We start from the raw sequence: 26091 nt of genomic DNA, 5'->3' as shown, positions 1-26091 counted from the left end.
ATTTTCTTGGTATCTACTCAAAAAGTAGCAATCCATATTTTGCTGTCTATTTAACTGTTCGAAGTTGTTGTCTCGGTTTTTGATTTTCATACTTACTTTCGCTCGAATTCCCGTTGGGTTTTTAATCGTACGCAGGTATTACGATATGGTATGGTCTAATCTTAGTATAAATTTTCTACCAATTAAATAATGTCTAAATTTGTCCAAGTGGTAGATAATAGATAGCAATTATAAGTTTGTGTCGGAATAACTACTTTCGCCTTTTGATAAAGTATTGCTTGAATAGCATATAACTTGTTCTATTTGTTTAGGTGTTCCCTGTAGAGGGTTAGGGTTTTCTACTGGGATTGCTTGAGAAAGGATAGCGCCTATGCCCTTTGAGCTAGCATCAGTGGTAACGATGAATTTTCCGTTTTCGAAATCAGGGAGTGATAAAATTGGTTCAGAAGTGAGTGCCTTCTTGAGTTGGTCTAGGGAAGTTTGAGCTTCCTGAGACCAGGTAACATTATGGGAGTTTCCTTTGGTTAATTCCGTGAGGGGTTTCGCAATTTGGGAATAATTGCGTACAAATTTTCTAAAGTAGCCAGTAAGTCCTAAAATTCCCCTCAATTCTTTCATAGTTCTGGGGGGCTTGAGGTTTTCAACACATTTTATTTTATCAGGGTCTGGGGATATCTCTCCCTGGGTTACTACTACTCCTAAAAATTTAATTTTGGATTGAAATAAATTTACTTTCTCAGGCCGGCATTTTAAATTGCCTTGCCTGAACTTCTCGAACACCTTAGCTAAAGTTGCTAAGTGTTGCTCAGTGTTTTCCCCCACGCATATAATATCATCAACAAAATGAATTATATTCTTTAATCCTCTTAACAGGTGCAATAGGGGTCTACATAATGCGCTTGAACTTGTTTTAAGCCCAAATGGTGCCCTCAAGTATTCATAAGATCCATATTCGGATGCTGAAAATGCAGTTTTATGGACATCCTTTTCGGCTATTTTCACTTGGTGGTAGCCTTGGGTAAGGTCCAAAGAAGTAAAAATTTAGTTTTTGCTTGAAATTGAGTCAAGAATTTCGTCTATTCTTGGTAAAGGAAATTTATCGCTAACTACTTGTTTGTTGAGAGCCCTATAATCTACAACGAGTCTAAAATCTCCATTCTTTTTGTTACTAAGATTACTGGTGCACTATACGGACTTATACTTGGGCGTATAATCTCGTTCCTTTCTAATTCATGGATTTTATTTTTTTAACCACTCTTTGTGCTTATATGGCACGCGATATGGCTGTTTTGCTACGGGATTACCAGTCGTTAAAATTGAATGCTGGTAAAATGGGATAATCCCGATGTAAATTTCAGATTCACAAAAAACATCCTTAAAAATACAAAATAAATAGCAAAAATTTTTCTTAATTTCCATATACGTAATATGATCCATTTTAAAGTTGTTTAAAAATTGCGATTTAGTCAAGGGATATTCGTTATTTGAAGTTTTAATACCGTTAACTAGGTTTCTTTTAGAATTTTCACATGTGTTTAAATCATTTTCCGTTAAAACCTCGATTTGGACTAAACACGTCCCCTTTTTAATTGTAATTGTATTATTTTCATGGTTATTTGTTACCCAAATAAAACCTTCTCATTTGTCATAATATATAATCTTTTCCTCGCATAACAGATTTTCGGGTATTTCCGACGGTGTCGCAAACCATATTTCTGATTTGCTAATCACTGGCTCGATCATTTGTGATATTTGGATTTTTTGCATCGTTTTGGGAGGGATTTTTGTTTTCCTTATCGCACATCCTTAATATATCTCTTCATTTTTCTTGTTTATTAGGTTCATGCTGGCGCCATGCTGCGCTGTTGCGGCATCTTGTGGCGTCACGTTGGGTTTTATTATGTTTTTCCACAATTCCACTATTTTCTTAATTTCATTTGATCTGTACTGTCGCATATCTCCTATTTTTATTTTCGCAGATTCAATACTGTTATTATTTAAGTTTGCTTCGTTTCTGCGATATCTTTCATGATAATTGAACAAATTTCCAATTATGCCATGTCTTTGCGAGACATGGGGTTCAAAATACTTCGACATTATACCACTAGAAATTTTGTTTACTGTTATGTTATCTTCGTAGCCTCTGTTACGATTTCTTAAGGTAGAAATTTTTTCCCCCACCTTAGCTGGGTATACAAACTTCTCGTTGGCTATGTCTAATAGTATTTTATTAGACCTTAGAAAATTTGCCCCTATAATAGCTTTATATGGGAGATTATCGCATATAATAAAATTTGTCATGAAGGTTCTGTTGTCTCTTTTTACGTTTAGGCAAATTGACCCTTTTTCGTTTAATTTATGGCCTGTAACACTTGTTAAATTGGGATTATTAGGGTTTTTTTGTCGCCTAATGTGCAGAGGCAACGTATTAAATACGCAAGAGTTTATGATATTTTCAGTAGCTCCACTGTCAATTAAGGCCGTAAAGTAAACGTTTTCTACAAAAAAATTATTAAATATAGGTAACTTGTTAATAATATGACTACAAGAAGGCACTAGTATTGTTTTGGACCTATTAATCCCTGGCACCCTCGGGGTCCAACTTATGTTTCTGAGGGGCCTGAAGCGTTTCCCTGATAATTTATTTCATTTGTCGGTGCCTGTAATAGATATCCAGACGTATTAGGTTCTGTAGGCATATTTAAATGATTTACGTCTGCCTGTCTTCGCCATGTATTATTATTGTAACGTGGATGTCTCGTGTCAGTGCCGTTTGCTGGCACTGTTTGCCAGTGCTGTTGGCTTGTAAAATTTTCATTTCTCATAGGCAAATTTTCATGATTTTATAGTGCATTCTCGCATTATATTTGCCTTGGCGAGTATTTGGGTTTTCAAACCGGTACTTAATGTGCCTGTTGGGGAAAGGGTTATACAAAGTTGGTTGGTATGCATTACAAGGTACTGATTGGCGCGCTCCCCCCTGGCTATAGCCTATTGCACGACCGGTGCTAAAATTTGTTCTTCTGAACAAATGGTTACCGTAATTTTGCGTGTTACTGACAGCATTTCTTGGTATGGGATTGGTGACGTAGTGGCACTCTCGTGCTATGTGGCCGACACGATTGCAGTTATAGCACCTTATTATTGTATGTTTAATGGGCTGAAAACGTACTGTTTTCTGCCTAGCGGGTACTGGGGTGTTTTTTATTTTTTAGAATTGGGCTTTTTACCTTGAAAAGAAAATTGGGGATGTATTATATCACTTTCATAGTATGGTCGCGTGTTAGTAACCTAGGCTGCTTGTTTTTTCATTAATATGATTTGCAACCATTTTATCAACTTCAATTAGTCGTTCTACCTCTTGGACTGCAAGGTCCAACGTCTGAATACTCTTGGATATTACTACTCGATATAGTTTTGGGGGTAGCCCTTGCAAAAAGGTATTTAGTATGACTTTTTCATACAGTTGCCCCGAACCACTTCCGTATTTTGCTTCTACAGAAATGCGTATATTATCCAGATATTCCCTTATATTTTGTGAAAAATCAAAGTTCACTACTCCATGTTTTAATTTATTTATTGAACTTGTTTCTATAAATCTCTCTTTGAATGCTTTTAACAAGTCATCAACCGTATTTATTGGCAAGTTGCCGTTATTTCCTATGGTATGATCGACCTGTTTTAGAAAGGTTAAGGCCTGGCCTCTTAATCGTAGAAGCAGCATGTCTTTTAATGCTTCAACATCTGTTTTTGTTAATTGTACAAACTGGGTCAATTGAATATTAAATTCGTCAATATCTGATTGACCATTGTATTCTGGGATAGATTTTACAATCTCTATATTTTTTGCGACTAGCTTTTGAACTAATAGTAATTAATGTAGATTGTCCATATTTTCGTTTTTTTTTTTTGCGTTTATATAAATTTATATTAAATTTTACTTAACCGATTTTGGGGTAGGCTATTATATCCAATGAGATATAAGGGGTTTACTATAGTATCCAAGCGGTTATATGCCAAATCAAATTTCTTATATGTCTGTATCTCTCCGAAAATCAAATTTGAATTACAAAGTTTAAATGGCCTAACTAGTTCGCAGTTTTCCTCCAATTTCCGACACGCGCCATTTGTACCATTGAAGGATTATTGTAGTAATGGGAAAGGTTTGCTCGTGGCGATAGAGATTTCTCCTATAGCGCCACTTGGAGATCAGATTTGGCGCGGTCGGTATGTACCGGGAGTAAAACACGATATACTTGAAATACCAAAATAAAGTTCCTTCTTTAATTCGGACTCCTATAATGAAGCTAAATCTAGTTTCAAAAATGAAAAAGTCTTTAATCAGCAAAGAAAAGAAACTGCAATCTTTGGATTTCGCTAAGACAGTGAGCAATAAGAAAAGTGCTACGCACAATATTTTTAAGGAAGTTTAAACGATAAGAACCGTGTGAACGCCTAAATCATCAAAAATATTTAAGACGTATTATTGGACGAGGGTTCGCGTCCTTGGGGCCCGTGAGCCAATGGCAGGCAGTCCCTAGAGCGCAGGACGAAAGAACTGCGTTTGGGAGTAGGGAAAATGTGTTTTTAATTTTAATATGAAGAGACATCTGAAACGTTTAGGACGAAATTATTTTGGTCACCATTATTGTCTTTGAAGTGACCCATTGCTGTACAACTAAGCATGTAAGTTTAATAAATCTATTGTCTTTTTATAAGTGTTTGTTTCTCTTGTATGTCTGAGTCTAGTCCGATAATAGGTAACTAGTTCGCCAGTCTCCAAGGTAAATGCTCCCAAAGGAATCTGATCTCCAAGTGGCGCTATAGGAGAAATCTCTATCGCCACGAGCAAACCTTTGCTATTACCACAAATAATTCTTCAATGGTACATTACCCCCGCCCCCCAATGTGCAAATATATATCCCAAATTATATATTTCCGATTATCCGATTATCGATTTATCGGTATCAGTATCGAACACCATAAATCGGGATCGGTCGGGACTTAATTTTTACCCCAATTTCTGAGAGCTACTAAAAGGCAGCGGTGAGAAATTGAAGTACGGGAAGAGACGGAACGAATTTGGCACACAAAGATTGGATAATGAAAAGAAGGAATTACTCCTTAAGTTTAATTCTAGCCTGACTAAAAAAAAAAAAAATACGAATGAAAAAGGTCTGATAGATCAATGATTACAAACGCCACAACAGGATTTGGAAATTTTAGGAAGCATCTATCCCGGATAGGGATGGCAAGATTTTTCACCAGCAATCAGCCTTTCTCCCAATTTACTGCTATTGGCGGACAGGTTTCGTGACTTTGGAGGTCCTTGTATTCTCTCTAATTCCTGGACTTACAGATTCCTCAAGAGAAAAAATACATGTACATGTAAGGTATAAACTAGTAAAAAAAATTCACATGAAATGCACCGTTATTGATGTGCTTCATAACTAACTCGTAATTTTATTTTTACACTTTATAATCCGAGCCTATATAAGTTGCAGAATCGTTGTTGTTGTTGGCTTAACTCGCATTTCAACAAATTTTTGCTGGAAATGGCAGAGGCACATAATAGACAGCGCTAAACTAATACGTTTTGATGCCTCATAACCAGTCACTCAGATAGCGCTGTTCCTCTTACCATACCGAATTTGTTTAAATTTACAATTTTATATAGCTTAACAATTTTCTATTGGATTAAGGCTGGTGTAAAAATAGCCAGAACTACAATTTTTGCCTCAAGGTGATAGTTTTAGTGCTTACCGAAGTTACAAACACATAAGAAGTTTAAATATTTTATGAATAACTTAACATGTTTGTTAGTGGAATAATAGGCTGGGCTATCTGTGACAAGCTCAATTGTCCAACCTCCTTATTGGCCGATGTAGTCTATCAGACATTGCATTATTTTTTTAGATGAATCCATTGTGGATTAACTTACTAATGAGGTAGCCTAGCTAAAATACAAAAATTGCATAAATAATGTTAAATTGAGCAGGTCTGAGCTGAAGCCCCAGCCTGCCCAACAGCCTTGCTTCCCAAGTTTAGAAAGGCTTAAATTGGATAAACAGCTGTATATGCTCTTTCTGGGGAGCATTTGGGTGGCTGTGCAGTTTTGGTTGTTTAAAAGTTTGCTAGATAATGATTCATATTTTTTGTTTTTGTTATTTTGAATGGGCTGATGAGACTGTATGTTTTTGTGTTTTTTTTTTTTTTTTACTTTTCTTTTCTTTGTGGTTAATCATTTTTCAAATAGTTGAGTTTTGAACTGCATGGTTTCAAAACCTGTAGACCATTCTCTGATTTAATATTTGTACTGAGAATGTCAATGCCAGTCATAGGAAATTCAAGGAACAATGAGCTGACTATTAATGTAGAGAAGTCAAAGAGTATATCCATCAGAAATTTATCACTTATTCTGTATTGCAAGAATAAGAATTGGTAAAGTTCTATGAAATCATATTATTGAGTTAGGACTAAAGTGAATACATCATTTGATGCCTTTTTTTATGATGATTACGAATATAATAAGTATTTCTATCGGAAATGAATTTAGGCCCCCCCTCTATATAGGCTATAACCAACCCAACCTAACCTAACCCTGAATTGGCATATATTGGGGGGGGGGCTGAAATTCATTTCTGATAGGAATGCTTATTATATTTGTAATCAGCATAAAAAAAGGCATAGAATGGTGTATTCACTTTAGTCCTAACTCAATAATATGATTTTGTAGAACTTTACCTAAGAATATAGACCAGGTCTAGGATTTCAAATTTCTGGGTAGCTGGATTGATAATGGATGGCAAAATAATGACTGAGATAAAATGGAGAATTGGGCTATCATTCTCAAGCCTTAAATAGATTAAAACCCATTTAGAGGAGTAACAAATATTTTTTGTGACTTTAGTTACATATATTTAATATTAACATACTATCTGTACTCTATGCTAGTGAATGATAGGATACAAACCAGCAGCTTGACAAGAGGATTCTCTCATTAAAAAACATGTGCTGAGAAGAGCTTTAAATATAAGCTAGCAACAAAGAGTCAGGAATTCCAAAATTTGTGGTAGAACAGTCCAGTCAATTATTAAAGATGTTCTAAAGAAAAAGAAGCAAACATATTTGGGATATGTCCTTTGCTATTAAATAAGCAGCCTTCCTTGGACAGCTTATTATCAGATACCAGGTGACCTAAGACAAAAAATCCTTTAAATAAACCACATGGTGAGCTTACAACTAATATCTAAGGGCTGCTGAGACATCACTGCAGCATGGCTTCAGGACAAGCAGAGGTGTATGGTTGGTGCCCTTTGCTACATCATTGGCTCTAGAGGATCCAAAGTCTGACATTAATAATGAAACATATGTAGCTATCCTTCTGCAGGTGTTTTGTAACTTTTTTTTAGGAACTTTTTGTAACTTAGGCCTGGTTGATGGTTTTATACAGTAGTTATAATAAATAAAATTGATTTTCTAGGAAATTAATGTAATATATTTTCTAAAGTGAATATTTTCAATTCTAGGCAGCCATGGAAAGACCAATGATTCCATTGGGACTTGAAGCCCTTTACAAAACTTGTAGTAATCTATATTCCTCACAACAAAATCCCCTTCAAGTTACAGCTGTTGTCAAATTCTGGTAAGGTTTAATCATTGTTAGCTATTTTGAAAACTTCATTGGCAAAGAAATCACCCTGCTCATCTCTCAGTGTCTTATTTACAACCTCAAGAGTCCTAGATAAAATTGACTTTGTCAGCAGTTTGTTACTGTTAGGGACCATGTGTATTCTTCGGAAACACAGCAGCTTATCATGTTTCTTATGCAAACATACTATTGATGTATCCTGCAGGTCTTCGGGAACTGTTTGCACATCAAAAATTGTATTAATTAGTTCTAATAGCTTAAATGTAAATTCATCTTGCTTTCAATTTCAAAGACTCACCTTCTGTGGTATATGTCCTGGTGGTCCTACTATATTTAATCTTGTGGTTATATCTTTAATTTCTTCCATCACAGTTTTGAATTGGTTCATCTAAATAGTCAACTATCTGGGTGATCCTCACTTAGACACCTTATTAGGATTAGAAGTTGACTCAAACCAAATATTATTAATTTCATCTTTTCCATATAATTGAATGTCATTTTTGTTATTTAGTGATGCCTTACCTACATTTATCTGATCCCTAAGTATCTTAATATCATAATACCTGATGCTTAGATTATACTTTCTAGGGGGTCTCTTCCATTTCATGACCTTTCATTGCATCCTCTTCACATTTTCATTTCTTTATTTTTCAACTAACTCACAAGCTGATCCAACTTTCCTACAGCATACCTTATACTTATAACCTGTATAGTAATTTTAAAGAAGTCTATTTCAGCTTGTGATTCATACAAGTGTTTCTACCTTCTACTTTATTGTATTTTGGATTGACCTGACCTAAGTGATTTGATTAAACCAAAGTCTTATTTTTGTTATTACTAGGATTTAGCCACTGCTAGCAGAATCACAATCTATGCCCTACAGTACAGCCTAGTACCTAAGATAGATGAAGCTAGTCTACAGTTGATTAATAAATAATTGCCAAGTTTCCAGACTTTCATCCTGTAAATTCATGCTAAATTTTAACTCTTTTTACATTGTTTTCTCTCCTTTTTGCTCTATATAGGCTACTATTTATTTTTTTTTTTTTTTACAATTATTACATATTTTGATGTTTAACATGCTTTTAACATCCTCTGTCAATAAACTCTCTTACTGTGTGCAATGAAGTTGTTTTTAATTTAACAGTTTTTTCTTATGTATTAGTTTTAATTTTGATTAACCTTCACTGTTTTTTGTCGTTTTTTTTTTAAAGATTAGTGCATAAAATGTATTGCACATGTTCTTCTGATGATATCAATAAGTTTGACAATGCTTGTCACTTTTATAATATTTTTTTTTTAAAACATCTTTTCTTACAATATTAGTAACTTATAAATTACAAGATTTGTAAAACTTAATTAACCAGTTATTGTTCATGGATTTCTCACCTGTCCCAATGCGCCTTGAGAATGATCCTGATATACTCCTTTTTTTTCCTACCTGAAAATATGGACTTTTCAAACAGGAGCAGCATGTGGCATATACAAATGAAAGTTTCTAACCTACTTACTGCATATGTACAAGGAAATCCCCATAATTTTTTACCCCATACTTTTTTAAGGGGCTCACTTAGTGTGTAAATTATCACTAATATGATCTCATTTCATGTTTGAATGTGTATTAACCATGCAACATTCTACCATAAACATGCTCCAATAGCTGTTTGACTTATAATAATACTTAGCTCTGTCTAGAAAACCATGTTGTCTCCCTGAACAAGCTAAATGTCCACCTTATAAATATTTTTGTCAACCCCTGGCTAATTGAATTCATTTTATTTGTGACCTGTTGTAAGCACAATAATAAACAGAGTATAAGAGAAGAAAAGAGAAAGACGGAAAATTAAAAATAAAACAAAATTAGGGTTCATAAAACAATCACACAAGCACAATAATTAACCAAATAATTACACAATACACATAACAATCACTATGATTTCAAAAAAAAATTATGATCCAGGGATACAACCCTGAGTGAAAAGGCTGCTGACCCCAAGGACTCTGCTCCTGTTGGAAATCGTCTTGGAAATTTACTCTTGGTATCTGATGTTGATTTTGGTGTTGCTCTGATGTATGCATCTACTTTTTGTGCCTTACTGTGCTTGGTGTGTTGCTATCAGATAGAACCATCAACAGAGCTGTTGCAACTTGTAGGCTTTGTGCCGTCTGCATCGAGGGTGCTTTACTTGAAGGTGGAACTTTCATGTTGGCCAAGTTTGAATCCAACATAGCTAAAAATGGAGAGCCCCAGGAAGGTCATGATAAGACTGGTGAACCAAAAACTTTAACAGGACTTGTCTTGCTTGTGACACATAGGAAGTTTCAATATTTCAGACAAATCAGAAGTCTCTGACTTGATGGGTTACTGGGCAGCAAAAGATGCTCATTATCAGAAACAACCACAGCAGTTATATTACAATGATGGGAATAATGAGGGCCATAGGACAAATTGGACTCTTCAGAGGTTAACCTTTGATGAGTTGAGATGTATTTGGACTAACCTCTGTTGTTACACGCTCTAGAAACCATCTTGTATGATGTACAACCGAAAGTTGGAACGCAAATTGGACGGGAACGGTGATTAAAACCCCAATTAATTGACAATTCTTCTGCCAGTGGAACCATCCACGGAGTTGTCGCAACTTGTAGGCTTTGCGTCGTCGGCATCAAGGGTGCTTAACTTGACGGTGGAACTTTCACGTGGGCCAAATTTGGATCCAACATAGCTAAAAATGGAGAGCCCAAGGAAGGTGATGGTAAGACTGGTGAACGAGAAACTTCAACAGGACTTGTCTTTCCTTGTGACAAACAGGGAGTTTCAATATTTCAGACAAATCAGAAATGTCTGACTTGAGGAGATCCTGGAGCAGCAAAAGATGATTGTTATTGGAAACAGCCACAGCAGTTATAATACCAGGATGCGAAGAACGAGGGCAATAGGACGAATTGGACTCCTCAGAGGTTAACCTTGGACGAGTTGGGATGTATTTGGACTGACATCCGTCGTTACTCGCTCTAGAAACCGTCCTCTGATGTACGGCCGAAAGTTGGAACGCGAATCGGTCGAAAACGGTGATCAAAACCACAATTAATCGGCAATTCTTCTGTCGAACCTGATGACATGCGAGTAAATAAACGAACCGTGCGCGTTACACCGTATCAAAATAATGAACGGATCCACAATTTCAATAATTCTCAACTAACAACTTCGAAGTTTGGGAAAATAATTGCAAATTTCGGAAAAGAAAATGTCCACTGAATTCCAATTCCACAGTTCAATGTGTCTTTTTTTTATTTCCACGCAAATTCGCCAACTGTTTTTAAACACCTCTTTAAATCCGCGATTTCTTTTCCCTGGTATTCCAAAAATTTCATCAACAGGTTTTTAGAATTGCTCACGCAATTCTAAAAAAAACTAGAATTGCTAACCAATTGCACACGCAACTGTTTTGTGACCATGTCCTTGAAGTGGAGTGGGGGTCCGCCCACGAGGCAATCCATATGAGACTGGTTTTCAATTAGTCTAAAACCGCTTCTGTATGAGCCTCCAGCCATGGTCGCAATTGTATTGCAGAATGTTGTCCCACACGTTTTCGGGAGCTACCGCGTTGATATTGTCCAATTATTGTGGCTCTCTGCATGTCAGACCAGGAATTAAACGTGAAATTCGTAGGAGAAGTGGAGAAGCATGTAGAGCCGTACAACTATAAATTTCCAGCATACTCACGGAAAGACATGACAGAGACATTCATTCCTTCAACATTCTGTAAAATGCGATAATTTTTCTATCTGTTTGAGACAGTTCTTTTGCTGCTAAGAACAGACGAGACTTTGCATTCTTTTCCAAGTAGAGATGGACCCAATATTCCCTCTGATTCCTACGAAACCTGCGGTACTCATAGTAGTCAATTAAGTCTTCCTTGTTAGAACTCAACATAGTTAATCGCACTGCACTGCTCAATTAGATAAACACAACTGATGTGAGGACACCATAGTAACTGAGGAAAAATTAAAAAACTGTAAATTACTTTAATTATTCAGTTGCGAAAAAATCCCTTCGTTAGCTATTACTGAAGCAAATCGTTTTGGTCTAGCAGGTAAAATAGTCCCCTGGTGATTATTTAAAATCTAAACTCCCTTATTGACTGTTGATTCATTCTTTAGAAGGTTAGCATAAATTGGGTCAATATTTAAACTGCCCGTATCCCTATTCATGGAAAGGTTAGCAAACGTAGGTTTTTTAATTTCTATGGCTTCCCTCGCCCATTGGGTGTAACCCTTATCATTAGAAATAGCCAAAGCTTCATCAAAACTTACAAAATTATCTGGTTGAAGCCAAATATGCTCTGCTAAAGCTGAAACGAAAGTTTCTGGAGGCTTGCTTAATTGTAGGGTTTTTTCTATTGAGTTTCGGGGTTCAATAAACCCCGGGGTTCAAATAAAAAGAAAATTCATTTACCAGGATATTATAAAAAGTAAATTAGAAAATCACTTGGATTTAATACAGGATGTGACGTCAGCCAGTTTGGATATTGATGTCATTATGAGACTAATTATTCTGGTAAATGAATTTTCTTTTTAGTTTGGTTTTCGAGGGGAGTTTTATAGACAAATTTTCTTGGGTTATCTATGGGGGCTTCACTCTCTCTTTTATTGGCAAATATATTCATAGATGCCATTGAAACCTCCTGTATAAACAGTTTTAGAATCTCCCATTGATTCTGGGGTAGGTTCATGGATGATATGGTGTGCTTTTGGAAACATGGATTGGGCTCCTTAGACCTATTTTGTAAGAATTTAAATAGTTTTGATAATAATATTAAATTTACAGTTGAGTTTGAGGATAATAATAAATTACCTTTTGTGGATATTTTATTAATTAAAAGGGATCTCCATTTACTTTTCTCGATTTACAGAAAACCAACGCACAGTGGATAGAGCCTTTAGAATTTGTTCCCAGGAATTTCTGGATTCGGAATTGTTATACTTGAGGGATATTTTGTTTTGTAATAGTCATCCAATTAAGTTCATTGATAAAATAATTGAAAATAGATGGGTTAAACATGATAGTAGGGTTATTGAGCTTTCTCAGTCTTTAGATTCAGTTGTATCAAAAAGCTTCATTTCATTACCATATGTACCTGGTTTGGGTGAGAAACTTTCACGGGTTTTACGTAAATTTGGTATTGATACATGTTTCCAATCGCTGAGGCCAATGAGTAGTTATTTTAGTTCTGGTAAGGATTTAACTCGGGAAAATTTAGTAAGTAGGGTAAGTAAAACTCTTTGTTCTTTTGGGAAGTTCTATATTGGTAGGACTCACCAACAATTTGTTGAAAGGTTTATTGCACACCAAAAACCAATAGAATAAACCTACAATTAAGCAAGCCCCCAGAAACATTCGTTTCAGCTTCAGCACAGCATATTTGGCTTCAACCAGATCATTTTGTAAAATTTGATGAAGCCTTGGCTATTTCTAATGATAAGGGTTACACCCAATGGGCCAGGGAAGCCATAGAAATTAAAAAAACGTATGTGTGCTAACCTTTCAATAAATAGGGATACGGGAAATTTAAATACTGACCCAATTTATTATAACCTTCTAAAGAGTGAATTAACAGTCACTAATGGGGATTAGATTTTAAATAATCGCGACATTAAAACTTAAAACGAACAGAAATTATTCCGAATATGAAAGGGGCTGTCCCCTCCGCAACGCCTCGCTCTTTACGCTAAAGTTTGACTCTGTCTCAAAACTTTATTTTTTTAAACAATAAAAAACTTTAGCGTAAAGAGTGAGGCGTTGAGGAGGGGACAGCCCCTTTCATATACAGAATAATTTCTGTTCGTTTTAAGTTTTAATGTCGCTCCTTACTTTCAGTTTAAAAAACTTGTTTTTTTTATTTAATCATGGGATAAAAGTAGAGAAGGAAGTACCATTTCTATGGGGCCCCCGTACCAAACAGGTTTTTCTGGTAGTCCTATTCTACAGGTCATTACACCTTTGCCAAGAGGAACGAGTATAACTTGATTGGTGATGGGGATTTGAATAAAAGGAATAGTTTTCTTTACAATTCATATTAGTAAGAGAATTGAATTCAAAGAGAATAGTTTATTTGAGAGGATATTAGTGGAGAAAAAAAAATGAGTGGTGCATTTACACTATTGGAGATTAATGATGGAACCGACAGCAGCAGCAGCAACGATATACGAGTACCAAATGTGGCTGTGGAAATCACTGCTGGTTGTAGACTATGTCTTGAATGGGACATTATGTATGCTAGATACGTGATATCATTAAGCAAATTTAAGCAGGAGGAGCAGCTGTGTTTTGCTGGAAAAGTAAATATTCTCCATATAAATTAACTTCGGTCAGCATTAGATGTCCTATCGAAATATATTGATGAGAACAAAATGCATCAGTGATTATTATTATTCTAAATATGATCAATAAAACTGTTTCTAAATCAATGGTATTTTTTCTTTCTATAGTAGACTAGCGTATATTTTCTAGAGTAGAAAAAAGAAATTCTGGTTAGTCTGAAGTTGATCGTGAGAAAGTTAGGACTAAAAAAAAATAGTCAGTTTCGAGAAAGATCGAATCATGAGGAATCCAGTTCTTATGTAAAAACGTTTAATTCTAGACCATGATTATCTAGAGTTGTCTATTCAAAAGAAGATATTCTCTCGGGGAATACTTGTAAATATAATCAAAACTGATTTTCCGTCATTAGATTATTGCATGAAGCTTCTTTATCGTGGTCTAAATGTATTTACACAATTTATTGATATATTGATCACGACAAGACAAAATGATATTGTGGATATGCTTTTAAACATTAGTTTTGAAATTTAGGACTTTTTCATGAGAAAGATTGTGCTCAAGGATGATTTACTCCTCTCTCTCTCTCTCTCAGACAATTTTTGTTGTTGCTAGCTCAGTTTCATTGTGGTAGTCAGAGTGTCAACACATGACAAAATGTTTCATACATGTCCGTTATGTATTTAATCACTGGACAGCTGGACATCATCATGGGAGAATTGCACAATGATTGAGGAGAATGATGAAAAGGGTAGATTGTGCAACCCATGTAAGTTGCATAGAGGATGTGCTGTACAAATTAAAAGTCGTAATTCCTGTCTTGAGGAGGTGTGTGACTCTCATCCTAGAGGCTACCTTTGTACCAATTTCCACTATGATAGATGCAATCAATGTTGGTATAAATATGTAGGTATGATTAGAAATAATCCTGAATATGAATTTGGTCTATTTCTACGAGATTGGTATTGTCACGGTTTAAGATTGTACTGGTAGGAGGAGCTAGGTTAACAATTTAACTTCTGGAACAACAAAAGAATATGGTTTCTACGTCATTGCTGTGAAGACACTGGGTGTTATGATTATAAGCCCACTGATTTTTATTTGGCAGTGACGGAATGTGATTCGACACTTGAGGACACTGTTTGTGAAATTGCTTCAAATAAGCAAATTGAAACATGTGAATTCTATAGAATGAATGAGAATAGTATCATTGACTATACAAAGAGATATGACAAGAGTGAAGTCACACTCTACTGTAGAAAATGTGACCCTGGCATTGCAGTACATCAGGATCAGTACACTGTGAATTCAGATAATCTACCTGCACTACTTGTTGTCGACAAATACCTAGTAGCGGATGAAATCTAAAGAGTAAAAAAGTCGTTTTATCGTGCATATAATTTTTTTTTTATTAATAAACAATTTCACATAAATCTTTAGAACATTTTATTCTTAGGGCCGTAAAATCAATATTAAATACACTTGTATGTACATTATCCACTAGAAAGTCATTCAATCGAGGTAAGTCAACGTAGATGTTGAGAAGCTGCTTGTAAGTGTAGCCACGACATCTGAACATGCAAAAGAGTACTGCATGACAGCAACATGTCTTAGTTGCTAAATACTGTACTCTTCGTTGAATTTGAATAATGGTTTTCCCCCTGCATTCAATAAAGTTGCTGATGTCTGGAGCGTAGAATTTATATGATAGGCCAAGAGGATCAAAAAAATCAATATTCTTCGCTGTTTAAAACAGGCATAGCCAAGAGCCGGTTGTCAAATTCGATGGACTGCTATTAACAATGATTAGGGTATTGTTAAAATTTGGAACATTGTAAAGGTAGTCCGAAGGTCTGCAAACAGACTTGCACTGGGACATGTATGGATCCACAGTAAATACGTTGATTAATTGGTTTGTATTTAGTGTGCTGGGTCTAGTAGAATAATGCCGTCGAGTGTGATTTCCCAATAGGTTTTAAATTGAATCAGAAATATGAGCATGATACTCTTGGTCAGAGCATCGACAAATGTACACTCTAAACGTACATTCCCTGTTCGTACTATGGTCATGTCTTGTTTGCCAGACAAATCCAAAATAATAACCCCATGTTTTTTTGAAAATATTGAATCGGTTAATTAATTTTCAAATAGTTGAGATTCATGAGCTAGGGATTGCATAGTCAACTCTTATAGAGTTCTATAGGATTTTTGTCAAATGATAGAGTGTACAGTGGAATACCATTCACTTTGCACACGAGGCTAGATAGATCGAAAAAATTAAAATCGTGGGGGGATTCAGTCCAGGATCCAACGGCACTCCCACTCTTCACAAAGGCCAAAGCCAATTTTGATGGGATTTCTCCATTGATAAATGATGAATCGCTATAGCTACGAGAGCCGGTGGCAATGTGACTTTGATTGTTGATAGTCTGGGGGACAATAAGTTTAATGTTGTTGCCATTGTCTCTTAGCTTTTCCACTGCCAATGCAACACAGCTCATAACCTGTTGTTTTCGGACGTGGAGAATTGCCGATGTGATAATGACATTTACATCAAGTGCTGGAGGAAGTGTTTTTCTCAAAATAAAATTTGATGGGGCCAGCTGTAAGTTTAGGTCAATCTTGACATTGGGGGTCGCCATTGAGATATATTGAATATCTCATGATTTAATTTTCCAACTAGATGATACTCCTGGGTCACTGCAGTAGTCAACTCACTATCAGTAGCAACACCTGACCAATATTTATAGCCCAATGATTGTCCTCTCAACTCCTTGTACGCCTTTGATGTCATCATCATAAATTGTATGTAGCTTGCATATTTTGATAAATTATTGCTAGTGCCCACCAATGTCCCATTAATAAATACTTTAATTTGTTTGAATAGGTTGCGTAGAATACAGTTTTCATAGGAGAGACCATCGCCGGCATTTGGAGTTGTATTATCTGACTTTTTCTTCACTACAACATTTAAATCAATAAATGTTGACGACAAATCAATGAAATAGTCTTCATTTGAAAATATTTGAAAGTGTATATTTTCAGAGAGGGGTTGATGGGAGTAAAACTGATCATAGTAGCCATACCTGACACTGATATCAACATTTTCAGCATTGACTAGATTCAATGAGAAACTAATTGATGGATATGATTCCTTGTGGGGGAGATAAGTCATCTTAAGAGAAAAAATCCTTCTTTGATCTAACAATCTTTTTCTTTTTCTTCTTCTTCTGCTTATTGGCCTTCGTTGTTTTATTCCTCAAAGTCCTTGTTGATGTACTTTGATTCCTTCCTGGGTGGAGACTGATGAGTGAATGACGCGAACGCATACTTTTCAATCCTTCCCCATTTTGTCGAGATTTTAGTTACTCACTAACGGCTCTTGCTGAAGATCTAATATTTTCCTTAACACTCTCCTTGAAATTCTTGCCCGACCACCAGTCCTGTAGTGTGGAGGCAGGAAAATTCGATGCAACAGGAACAAGAAATTTTCTGGAAAGGGGTAGTGCAGAACGAAATAGCCTAGCAAACCAGCTACCAAGACCATAGCCAGACATTGCAGAACGCCCCTTGAAGTAGTCCAATCCATTGCCTATTTGACGTGGACTCAAAGCACCAACATAATAATCGATATGGGGACAGACAAATGGAATTCTCCTATTCTTCATTTTAGGCGATTGTGCTCTCGTTATCAATGGGTCGAAAATGACATATAATCACTGCTAGGCCTTTTATTATTGCTAGAGGATCACCCAATTTACTTCTTCGTGTTAATTGACAGAGTTCTAAATAGGAATTGTTAAGAGGAACATACTGAAGACGCTTTATATTCTGGTGATGAAAAAGTTCATAAGTTGTTTTTCGTTCAAGATCAAGTAGGAGGGGGACATTTGAATTAATGAATTTCGATGTTTCCACAAAGGATGCATAGAGAAATGAGCAAGAGTCCGAGGCAAAAACAGGTGGATAATCAGCAAAAATAACTTGATCCATCCCGTAAACGATGTGAGCATTTTTCCCATTGATCATATTCTGTTTAAAGCCAAAAATATCTCTCAGATTATCATTGAGAATAATTGTTTCAGTGTCAACAGGTGAGTTAATGTAAATCCTATCATGTTCCAATGAATAATTAAAATGGAATATACCATTCCTGCGATATGAGATTTTTCTATTGATTGTACGACACAAATCCCCCATATTATCATATTCAATATATTTCAATTTGACATGTGGATAGTCACTAGATTTAAGTGCTTCAACCCATTCATAGTCAGCTGAGCCCAACCCATTCGTAGTCCAATCGAATGGTCTAACTGTTATATCATAGAAACGATCCTTTCTCAGGATGTCATAGGCATTTTGAGAATACAGTCGACAAGAGCCACTTCATATCCACCATAAATTTGATGGTGGGAGAGGGTTTCGTAAAAAAATCCCTTGTCATATTCAAGTCATTTTAGAGAGGATCGGAAACGTTTGACATGAATTTTACATAGAAATCATGGGACATTGTCAATATCTTTATCACCGATCCATGAATCAAAATCAGAGTTGTATCCTAGCCCGCGAACAAGTAACTGTTTCTTACCTCTGTGAGTACGTGTATTTAATATCTTTTTAATTTAATATATTTCACTATTATTTTTAACTTTTTGAGATTCATAGTCATAAAAGCCGCCAAGAATCCCTTCATCTTTGTTATAATGTAGGCGATAAGTTATTGGTTTAGTGTCTGGGATTTTTGCCAATTTCAAAAATTCGGTAGACCACAAATAATTCCCCTTTTCAAAAACATTAGTTGTTTTATTAATTCGAACAGTATCACCAACATTGAATTTATTTTTCTTCTTGACTTTTGATTCATTGGAATACTGTTTAAGAAAGGTGTCAATTGTATCAAGATCAGAATGATGAACTTCCATTGGCGTAAAGTTGAATAGTGATTAACAAGCTTGATGAATAAAAATTAACATGATTTAATCTAGGTCATGAATTAAAGTAGATGTATTTTTTTGTTTACGCTATCTTGAAATTAAAATACAAGAAGCTCTGATCAGTAGTTCGTTCAAAGCGACTGTTATAGTGCTATGAATATGATAGAGCAGTGTACTCTATTTCTCTAGTACTTTTGCAACATGGGGATTAACGAATTCACTACCGCGATCCGTTTGAATTTTTTTATACGAATCCTGTTCAAGAATACTTTCAATGGCATGAGCAACTTCAACACTTTTCTTTGATTGTAATGGAATTGCACATGCTTAGCGACTAAAAACAATGATTGCAAGTAGAGTATACTTGTATGGCGTATTGTGACGTCTTTGAAGCTCATCTAGAGTCAGGAGATCTGCTTGCATTATATGCAATGGGTAAAAGGCTTTAGTTTTTCGATATTGATTGGCACGAAGTCTATGATTTCTATGCAGAGTGTAACTTGATTCATTCTGTAGATAGTCTTGTACACTTTTAGTGTGAACACCAGTGACTTTGGAAAGAGTGGTGGGGGAACTTAAACTCCCCGCTTCGCCAATATTTTCATAAACACCTTTCAGAACTTCAACCATTTTGAACGTAAACACGTTGTGTAACGTCCGCTACCCTTTTGTATACTGGCCAGTGGTGGTGGTGGTGGTGGTAATGGTGACGTTGACTTGATACGTCTTCGCTTTTGTCTAGCTATCAGTGGTGTGCTAGTATTTTCCAAAATTGATTTAAAATCTTCTTCTTCTTCATATTTTAATGGTGTCAATGTTGTTGTTGATGATGATGATGGTGATGCATGTTCATTTAATTTTTTTAGAATTTGTCTATTGCCAATAAGACTTTTGGAGAAGTTTAATGTATTTAGAAAATTGTATAGATGAGCGTCAAATGATAATAGTCCTTTACGATTTGTAACCATATCATAGCTTAAATCAAGCAAATTATAGCTCTTGCCCTGAATTATATCCCCTTCCCCATTGCTCTCAACTTGAATGTGACCACTTTAAAAGAGATAGATTAGGAGTCGTTTAATTTGTTCACGATATGAGTGGGGCATTAGATTTCCAATTTTCAATACAATTGAATCCAATTCCTCCTTCTTTAATATTGTTCCGGCAGCAGCAGCAGACTCTTGCGGAGATGATTCTTTTTTGCGATCAGCAGCAGTGGGCTTTGATCAATAGGACGTGTGTATGTCCACTCGATGAAGTGCATCGTGAAGTAAATGAAGGTTTTTATCATCAACAGGAGTTTCAGTGTCAAGCACTTTAATCAGATTGTCCTCAAATTGCTTGACAGGTGAGAGAGCTAGCTCTATTGAAACCAAGGTAAATTGCTTCGAAATTCTCTTTCTAGTCAAAACTGTTTAAAATTCATGAAACTATTGGCAGTAAAAGTGTGAAAAAGCTACCGCCCGCCTGAAGAAGTCGTTTCCTTTTAAAATTCTTTCCTTGCTTTTTAGAGGTAAATGTACGTACAATCGAGCGATGTTGCTTTGCCTGTTGCTTAACAACTTCTGGCAGTTGAAAATTACCCTCGGTCAAATTTAAACAAAGTTCAGATATTAGATTAATGAAATCATTGTTAATACCGTGTTTGAGTATTGCTTTCCTAAGCTGAGGTTTCGAAGTGCTTAGAACTGAAAAAAAATGTCTATTTTAATGTAGTTCCTTCAGTGTCATGACAGCGACTAATAGGTAGTTTTAGTTTTCATGGGATGTTATACTGTAATTTCAGTGTTAAAAATATCTGAGACTGCACGCAGATCCCCGGGTGTATTTTTATTAAGATCAAATAGGATTTAACCGTGTGGTTTATTAGTTATCTAATTGTATTCCAAGATAAGACAGTTGGGGGCTCCTGGATAGATCTGTTTTTTGAGGGCTATTACCGATCTTGAATCACGAAAAACTCTGTAGATGATATTGTTGTTGCAGTTCAAATTAAGTATTCGCATACATTTGCTCTGATGAAAGAGATTGTGAAGAACCAGAGTAACGGAAATCTGTTCTTGATGAGAGCGAACAGTGAACAATTGCAGCATTTGCTGAGACCATTGTTCAATAGATTCAGCCAGATCGTCAATGATCAGCCAAGAGTTTGGTTCAATAATGTTGAAAACATCAAGTCCCTGTATGAATTGTATCTGCACCAATCCCATGGCAGCAATTGCTTTTATTTAATCGTATGAATCCTGCCAAATCCTATAGCAATAGTAGATTTTTTTCGGCTTTTCCACAAACATTTTATCGGAGTTTTTAATTATTTTAGTTAAGAGTGTTGTTTTGCCCGACATTGACGGACCACACAGAAACGATCTGAATGGTGTTTGAAATTGATACAAGGTCCCCTCAACAGATCACCTGGACAACTAACTGTAGACCCTAATTTTCTAATGACTAAATAATTTCCTTACTACTACTACTACTACTACTCTGTTCTTCAAGAAGAATAAGAAGACGAATAAAGAATCATATTTTTCTTTTATTATATACATAAAAAAGTAACAATACATTGAAAAAAAAAAGCACATTAAACATGAAAAAAAAACACTTTTTTTTTAAATTTATTTATAAAAAAATACAACATTTACATGGGTACACAGAGAAAAAACACTTTTTTTTGTTTATTTATAGAGAAAAAAAAATACAACATTAAATTAGAGAGCACTTGAAAAAAAAATATCACTTTTTTTTTGAATGAAACATTTACAAAAAATCTGCTCTAAGTCAAAAAAAGATAACTTTGATATTGTGGCGGTGCGCCCCCCGCGCTGGCGCCCCCCCCCGGGCCGCGAGCCCCCCCCCCCCCAAAGGCCGCGAGGCCCCCCCCCCAAAAGGTTTTTAGGAAAGAATTTGCAGGACTTTATTTAAACCGAGACTTTCCCTGTGGGCAATACATTCGATCCGGTCTGAAGTTAAATAGTGACCAAGGGGGAGGGTGATCACACCGTCTTGACAAACATAGACCTTGTCAGAAATGGTACTCATGGCTATTTTTTCTACATTTACAGTAATGTTCCTGTAGTTGTGGGAACCAATTGCCAACAATTTGGCTCGTGGAATTGTAATTTCAACAATACAATTCCTATCAATGTCCGTGTCGAAATTCTTGTCTACATTGCGCGTAGGTCCTCCTTTGCAACGTTTCTTGATTTCCTCGTCGCATGTCTGTATAAAGTACACCTTCGGGCCTACAAACATACCACGGGAAATCAAGTCGCTTCCGGTTTCAGATTTAAAAAAAAAAACCAGAATGGGTGCCCGACGTTTTACTAGTTCAGGGTAAAGACCACAACACCAATTGGTGTAGTCCATCCGTGAACTGATAATTTCACCGTGTGCCAAATCATCAATTAGATTTGATGTTTTTACTTTTAACAGTAGATAATCCGTGTCACCAGAGCAGACCTCTACTTGCCCCTTTCCAGGCCACTGTACCCTAGCCATATTGAAGCGGAACTCCAATTTGAGCTATTTTTAGATCTCCAAGACAGTACTTCCTGGAGTAATATTTTTATTCAAGACAATGCGTCTTTTTTTTCTATTCAAAAGTACCATGTCCGGGCCAATGATTGTAAAGGAAGTGTAATTGGGATCGGCAATAATTCCATCACATTGTTCTGGATCGGTCACAACGTCACAAAAATTCCTATTGCGTACACTCTCCCATATTTAGCCAAAAGCCGAATTCAAAATGAGTTTATAAATTTCTTTTTCGGCCTTAGTCTGTTCTGCATAACGTTTGCTAACAAAAGTGTCAACAAGTGTTTTTAAATAGGGTCTTTGACCAACATCAAGTGCTCTGTGAACCTTTGTGACATTGAAACCATTGTTGCACATCCATTTTAAAGTCACATAATGTACAACTATGTTTTTTTCCGCACAATGTCGTAAATTAGTTTTTTGTTGTTAATTTACAAACTGAAGTTCTACCTCCTCATACTAATGAAGCTTGCGATGGCTAATATAATCCCTTTAAAAATGCCTCCTTGTACGTAGGAAAACAAAATCATTTAATGAATTATGACGTTTGACTGGTCTATCCCAGTCAATTTCAAAAAACAATCCAACTGATCCATTCTCCTCAACACTGTTAATATTGGGGAAATGGGGAGCTTGAAGGTCATTGAGCCATATATAGTCAACGCAAGGTAGTCCATAATGGGACATGGCCGGGGGGTAGAGAGGATTCATATCGAGGACAACTGCATCCGATTTTGTCCCCGTCTTCTCTCCTGTTGGATCAGTTTCCAAGATACGGTCCCCGTGAAAAACAAAACCCCCCTCATTGACCTCTCGATGAACATATGCTGATCAATGTCAGTGATTAGCCCGATTTTGACCCCACTAATTTTCAGGATAAGGTCCATCACTAGATGAGGCAAAGAAAAATAATAACCCAAATCAAGATTAAATTCCTTATAGATTTTATCCGTGTTTTTACACATAATATCTAACAGGGTTAACACGTCACTCGACAAATACAGCTTGCAGTTGTCAAACCCATTTTTACATCCTCCCTCTGCCCAAACTTTTTTAGCAAAACTGTGTTCCTCGGGGTTGCACCTATGAACGTGAAGACTGTCGTAAAATAATTCGATTGATGGAATATATTCCTCCACGACTCTTTATGTTGACCAATAATAGTTATACGGATTTATGACCGTGACTTTTAAAAAATTATATATAGCATTTGGAAATTGTTGTTTGAGAAGGGGGAAAGCATTGCTGCCGTCATCGTTTTTCTGCACTTGAATTAATTCGCTCAATGATTTAAGGATAAAACAGTATGAATCTAAAAAGCGAATTTTATTCGTGTACTCAACGCCGGCTTCAACAAATTTCCACATAAATTCCAAAACACGCAACTTTTCCAATGATTTAGGTATGATTTTGTACGTAAAGCTGTCTATCACCCATTCATCATCATCATCTACTGTTCCATTTCTTGGAAGATGTGCCAATGCAGGTAGCACATACTTCAGATCATAGTTAGAGTTATGTATAAGAACCGTAGAACAAGTTGCTGTTTAATTTTTAAATTACACGAATTGTGAGCCCACCCACGAAAGTTACTTTTTCCCGTTGAATTAGGGTCAATAAGGTGATTATGGTCCTGCACCGCGTCTTTTGGGGCAAGGCTCCCCTACACACCCAGCAAATTGTCCCATTTTCCAGCCCCAGCTTCTCTTTATCCGATAATGTCATTGGATAATTGGTATGACGTAATCGTGAAATTGCCTTGTTTGCCGTTTTTATTAAAGAAACCAATAACTTTTCCATACTGCCCTCCTCGTCCATAGTAAAAAAAACTTCCAATTGCATTTTATTGTCGCAGTCGCGACGGACGTGTGCGTAGGAACATGCAACTAGTTTGTGTTCCTTGACTATATTTGGCCTTGATGGGTCCGATACCTCAACCAGTCTTGATTCACAGTCTAAAGACACTTTATCAGATTGCAGAAGAGAATTTTGAAAATTTTTAAATTGTAAAGTGTCTTTGCCTTCTGCCGGAAGTTCTAATCTCTGATTTCCTTGAATTTTGCAATGGTTTATATGATCTGAGAATGTCCTCTCTGATGTGAATGAGGAAATGCACATGGGGCAAAAGAAACGTTCTCCTTTCTGAAAGCTGTTATATAGAAGTCGACTTATTGCTGTGACGGGGAAAAAATTATTATAAGAATTTACATCTTTGGGAGGATCGTAAATAACCCATACAAAATTTTTAACATTTTCCACCATCGGTGTCCTCACTGAATACAAAACTCCTTTTTTATTCGGTTTTTTCCCCCATCTACAAATTCAGTGTCATACTGGAGAACAACCCCCCCCACCCCCACATTTTCAATTGCTTTCTAAAAAATTGTTATTTATTTAAATGAAACTGGATACTTTCCCTCTAAACAATCAAAATTTACTTTGGGGAAATTTTTTCCACCGTTACGTGCAAGTTTGTCGAGATTTTTCATTGGTGATTCATCTCTTAATGTCTTATGGGCTGCTGCTAAAAACGCATATTTAAAGCATTGCAGTCCCGTGTCAAATCTGAAACTTTGAATTCCTTTGGTAGCCGACAAATCTGGATGGCATGTTATTCCTTTACCCCTCCCACCCCTTAAAATAAAGTTTTTTTTAAATCTACTGAGATTCAGATCCATGCGTTCAATGTATAAAATTGTGGACCCACTCCCCCTCTCGCTAAATGTATCCAAAGTTGAAATTAGTTTATTCACCCAGTTGAAAAAGTTGTCTTCAAAATCGTTTAGACCTGGATAAAAAGTCTGGTTGCCTGTCGAAAAATGAAAATAAAAAATATCCCCGGATGTTCCCATTTGTAAGTAAACTTTTTGATTCACCGACGCTTTAATTCCCCCTCGACCACCCCAATTCTGAATCTGAATCTCAATTTTTGCTCGAATTCTGTCGATATAGCTATGGAGAACTTTCACGGGGTCATTTAAAATAATGCCCGCCTTTTCCTCGGGGGAGCTAAAATCTATCCTGTATGATTTCAAATGGCCCAGGGGAGATCATATCAGATAAAAATAACACGAGTATAATAAAATTGTACTCTTTGCCTGTTCCGAGCCTATTTTTTAATGACAATTGCCCAGCATTGTAAATTTGCTGTTAAAAATGTCCTAGTACGATATAGTCGTCATTTCATTACTACTACTACTATATTGGTTATTCAGAGGACTAATTTAGGAGGATGACGAAACGTTTGATAACACCACCACCATTCCCAGTCTGTTCAATCATAGTGGAGTGATGTGGCATGAGGTCTCCTAGTACATATTCCAAGGTGTTTGGGGACAATTGATCGAGCCAGCCTTTACTGTCTTCTGGTGGAATTTCGTTATGAGGACCCGGTTCAGATGCACTTTTAACATAACCTAAATTTTCACGCATAAGACTATCTGCCCACCCCGGATCCTCAAGCATGTCAATATCGCAGGTTAAGTCCTCCAGGCTAGCCATTTCCCCAAAAATATCATTAAGGAACCCTCTTTGCCACTCCAAATTCTCTAGAACTAGTGTAGGTTAATCCCTGAACTCTGCTGGTGGTGACAGATTTGTTTCTGTAAATATACTTGCTTCATCACTCAACGGTGTTGCTGGTGGTG

The 26091-nt window shown here is 36.2% G+C and overlaps 1 protein-coding gene across 3 annotated transcripts in view; it reads left to right on the top strand.

Annotated features, from left to right (window-relative positions):
• The first annotated feature begins 5674 nt into the window (after positions 1–5674).
• Su(fu) (suppressor of fused domain protein) overlaps positions 5675–26091 on the top strand; it is a 79474-nt gene continuing 59057 nt past the window's right edge. For 2 of the 3 annotated variants that reach the window (XM_089093566.1, XM_089093564.1), the window contains exons 1-2: positions 5675–5743; positions 7530–7645. In XM_089093566.1, coding sequence (XP_088949692.1) covers positions 7536–7645 — 110 coding nt within the window. In that variant the 5' untranslated portion in view covers positions 5675–5743; positions 7530–7535. Of the gene's footprint in view, positions 5744–5924; positions 5949–7529; positions 7646–26091 lie in introns of those variants that run through there. The other variant, XM_089093565.1, reaches the window with a different exon arrangement.

Source organism: Artemia sp. Qi Xiang Cuo, chromosome 8 (genome assembly GCF_049724085.1).
Source record: "Artemia sp. Qi Xiang Cuo chromosome 8, ASM4972408v1, whole genome shotgun sequence".
Taxonomy (NCBI): domain Eukaryota; kingdom Metazoa; phylum Arthropoda; class Branchiopoda; order Anostraca; family Artemiidae; genus Artemia; species Artemia sp. Qi Xiang Cuo.
The sequence above is the reverse complement of the archived record's forward strand: the minus strand, read 5'-3'. Positions and strand labels throughout refer to the sequence as shown.